A 4,068-nucleotide genomic window follows, 5' to 3' on the forward strand; every position below is an offset into this window, starting at 1 on the left:
TCAGTTAACCTGTCTAACTTCAGTTAACCTGTCTAACCTCGGTTAACCTGTTTAACCTCAGTAAACCTGTCTAACCTCAGTTAACCTAACTTCAGTTACCCTGTCTAACTTCAGTTAACCTGTCTAACTTTAGTTAACCTCAGTTAACCTGTCTAACCTCAGTTAACCTCAGTTAACCTGTTTAACTTCAGTTACCCTGTCTAACCTCAGTTAACCTCAGTTGGTTTGAAAGGTCACCGAGTTCAGCCCGCTGCGGTCCTCAACATCACCCTAACATCTGGATTCTGAAGGAGCTTCATAGGATGGATCACTTAGAGAGCAAAGACATCTGGTCCGGATCTCAGTTCTGTTAGAACCCGTCCTGCCGGGCTGACCCGTCTAACTCCGGACGGAGGTTTCATGGTTTGACTTGATCTGAACAGAAAAACATTTATCTGAGTTAGTATCAGGTTCAGGTCTGACACGGGTCTCCAAAGGGTCTGGGTCTGAGACGGGTCTCCAAAGGGTCTGGATCTGAGACGGGTCTCCAGAGGGTCTGGGTCTGAGACGGGTCTCCAAAGGGTCTGGATCTGAGACAAGTCCTCTCCTCAGTTTGTTTCCGTGTGTGAAAATCAATACGTTTAGGAATGTAATTTTATTCTTTTATTTTTACATTTTAAATATAAACCAGTTATTAAAAGTCAACATAAAATATGTTAAATACTTTATATTTTTGTTTTCATCATATTGTGATTTAATAATACATACCTGTATTTTTGGTTTTAAATTGGGATATATTTTTATTTTTTAAATGTTTTGTATTTTTCTATTTTATCTAAAAAGATTAAAATAGTAAATTTTATTTTAGATTTTGTTTATTTTAAATTTATATCAAATAGATTCTGTCAAATGTTATTGTTTAATTTTTTTTTTTTTTATTTGGATCGCGCATGCGCAGACATCCTCCGCTGCCACGCAGGCGCGGTGACGAGCCTCGTGAGCTCAATTTTTTGGCCAATCACGTCGGTCCAGATCACGACGGAAGTTAAAGATGGCTGCTGCGCGGAACGGGAAAAGCGGGCTGCTGGAGAAAGTAAGAAAATAAAGTTTTATTTATTTTCTGTCGGATTTAAAATGAAGCCGTTGTTTTTCTTTTGTTTGTAGGCTCAGACTGCACACTCACAGGCTTCCGTAGTTGGTGTGGGCGGCGGGTTTCACCTCGCGCTTCCGGTGTTTCCGGTGGTCTGAAGCTAACAGACTGAAGCAGTAATTCGGTGTTTTAAATGAAGAGAAGCTCAGAGTTAAATGTGTCCAGACGGGACTTGTTGTCCCCGGAGGACAGATTAATCCTCCTCCTTGTCCCCGGAGGACAGATATATCTTCCTTTTTGTCCCCTCCGGAGTTGAACCGCTGCTCCGTTTTCTGGTTCCAGATGTTTCAGGCACGCGCACCAAACTCCGCTCACAAAATGCTAATTTTAATTTTAATTTCAGATTTGATATAAAAATGAAGTAAAAAACAGAAAAATGTTGAATTATGTGTCAAAGTGGCGGTCGGTGCAGCTGATCGGCTTCAGTCTGACAAGCGCGTGAGTAAAGTGCAGCGCGTGCAGCGGTTTTTAACGCCCCGCAGGTGGAGGTGGGTTCAGATGGAGACAGATGGTTGGATAACAGAGGGGGCCCTCTAACAAAACGAATCAAATCAACTGTAATCACCAGAAACTGATCCATCCACCTGACCTGCTGAGCTGCACGTGACCAGGTGAGGAGTGAGAGAGTCTGAGGTGGAGGTGGGGCAGCAGGAAGACCTGAGCTGCTCCGCCTGGATCCTTTGGATGCTCAGCTGCACCTCCACAGGTGAGCTGGTCCCAGCCCCCCACCTGACAGCAGAACTGGAGAACCTGATCTCTCCTCAGAACTCTGAACTCTGGCAGCAGCATCCTGGACCAACTGAAGACTTTTGAAGGAGTTTTTTGGACACCCAGAGAACAAAGAGTTAAACTAGTCCAGCCTAGACGGGATCGATGCTCAGAGCAGTTTTTCTGCATCGTTTGAGACGAGATGTTTTTGATTTTACTGATATTGTTCAGGTGGAGGAAAGCAGACCTGGTAACAGTTTTAAAAGACATCCTGATCCAAAAGAACCCCAAGGTTCTGGTGTATTCTGCTGGAGTTCACTTTAGAAGTTGCGACAGTTCTGAGTGGTTCTTGGAGCTGAAGCCTCAGATGGTTTCTGTCCTGCAGGAGTCCAGACCTCAGAGACTCGGACCTTATTGGTCACCCACCTCTGAACGGGACCTGTAAGGGTTCTGAGCCTGACCTTTGACCTGCTGTGTTTAATAAATGATCTTGTTCTGGTCCGGATGTGTTTCAGTGGAGGATCGACGAGAAGCCGGTGAAGATCGATAAATGGGACGGAGCGGCCGTGAAGAACTCCCTGGATGATGCTGCCAAGAAGGTTTGAGCTCCTCTGACCATAACCAGCTGATTGTTGAGGAATAATTACCAATGTTTGACACGAACCCTGAAGCTCCAGAGGGACAGAAAAATAATCCTGAAGTTCACCTTAAACCTGAGCTTTAGTTTAACACGAAGGTGATTTCCTGATTTACAAACTTCACCGTTTTAGTGGATCCTAAAACAACAAATTCAAGAAAATTCATGGTTCAAAGTGTTCATCTTTAAAAACAAACCGTTATTTTGTTTTCCTGCCTTTCAGAATCAGTTTGAACTTCAAGGTTTTATTCTGGATAAAGCCAATCTTTAAGAATATTTATTTAAATAAAATATAAACCAGAAGCAGGAAAACAAATAACCTAAAATATAAAGATTTAGTTTGTTTTCATCTTTAATGATATTTCACAGATTTAAATAAACGTCTCATGTCTGTAAAGTTGTAACAGGTGTGTACCTGCGCCCCCTACAGGTGCTGCTGGAGAAGTACGGTTACCTGGAGAACTTCCGGCTGGTGGACGGCCGGCTGATGATCTGTACGGTTTCCTGTCTGTTCGCCATGTTGGCGCTGGTCTGGGACTACCTGTACCCGTTCCCCGAGTCCAGACCGGTGCTGGCCTGCTGCGTCATCTCATATCCTTCCAGCGCTGGAGCTCACCTGGGCTTACCTGAGTTTACGTCACCTGAGTTTACCTCACCTGGGCTTACCTGAGTTTACCTGACCTGGGCTTACCTCACCTGAGTTTACCTGGCCTGGGCTTACCTGAGTTTACCTCACCTGAGTTTACCTATTTTTATTATATTTTGTAATCATTGGGGAATGCAGAAAAACCAGATGTGAAATAAAGATCAGACAGATGTGAGGAATTAATCTGCCATGATGATGATGAGGAGGAGTTTGTGTGTTCTTTAACTCATCTTCATCACTTACTTCATCATGATGGGCATCCTGACTCTCTACACGTCCTACAAGGAGAAGAACATCTTCCTGGTGGCCCTGCAGAAAGATCCGGCCGGGATGGATCCGGACCACGTTTGGCAGCTGTCGTCCTCCCTGAAACGGTCAGAAACTAAACTAGATACACAGAAGACACGCTAACAGGACACACGCTAACAGGACACGCTAACAGGACACAAGCTAATAGGACACACACTAACAGGACATGCTAATAGGACACACACTAACAGGACATGCTAACATGACACGCTAACAGAAGACATGCTAACAGCACAAACTACACTACAAAGCACTGACTATCTTCCTGATGTTCTCCAGGTTCGATGATCAGTACTCTCTCAGAGTCTCCTTCTGCGACGGGAAGACAAAGAACTCGAGGGACGCGGAGTTCACCAAGTCGGTGTCGGCGTTCTTTGATGAGAACGGGACGCTGGTCATGGACCACTTTGAGAAGAGTGTGTCCAAACTGCACGACACGCTGGCCATGGACAAGAAGACTAAATAAAGTCTTCTGTGGAGATCTGCGGCCCGGCAGGTTCTTTGGTTTCAGTTTGTCTCAAACATCAGGTTCATCTTCATCAGGTGGAGGAAACTGATCCAGAACAAACTGGTTCTGATTCTAAAAGTTTGACTAATTTTATTCGTTTGTGTTTTCTCTGAACACCGGCGCCCTCTGCG

The 4,068-nt window shown here is 44.6% G+C and overlaps 1 protein-coding gene across 1 annotated transcript; it reads left to right on the top strand.

Annotated features, from left to right (window-relative positions):
* The first annotated feature begins 938 nt into the window (after positions 1-938).
* Positions 939-3,910, top strand: spcs2 (signal peptidase complex subunit 2). Its single transcript, XM_017404998.3, has 5 exons — positions 939-1,072; positions 2,353-2,436; positions 2,905-3,065; positions 3,360-3,494; positions 3,709-3,910. The coding sequence occupies exons 1-5, from the start codon at positions 1,031-1,033 to the stop codon at positions 3,893-3,895; spliced, it is 609 nt and encodes a 202-aa protein (XP_017260487.1). The 5' UTR covers positions 939-1,030; the 3' UTR covers positions 3,896-3,910.
* The last annotated feature ends 158 nt before the right edge of the window (positions 3,911-4,068 follow it).

The sequence above is a fragment of the Kryptolebias marmoratus genome, unplaced genomic scaffold (genome assembly GCF_001649575.2).
Source record: "Kryptolebias marmoratus isolate JLee-2015 unplaced genomic scaffold, ASM164957v2 Scaffold35, whole genome shotgun sequence".
Lineage (NCBI taxonomy): Eukaryota > Metazoa > Chordata > Actinopteri > Cyprinodontiformes > Rivulidae > Kryptolebias > Kryptolebias marmoratus.

Excerpts from the sequence above, each read along its gene's own strand:
- spcs2 (XM_017404998.3), top strand. The coding sequence starts at position 1,031 with ATGGCTGCTGCGCGGAACGGGAAAAGCGGGCTGCTGGAGAAA. Across the intron at positions 3,066-3,359 it reads CTGGCCTGCTGCGTCATCTC|TTACTTCATCATGATGGGCA; the intron begins ATATCCTTCCAG and ends CATCTTCATCAC. Across the intron at positions 3,495-3,708 it reads CTGTCGTCCTCCCTGAAACG|GTTCGATGATCAGTACTCTC; the intron begins GTCAGAAACTAA and ends GATGTTCTCCAG.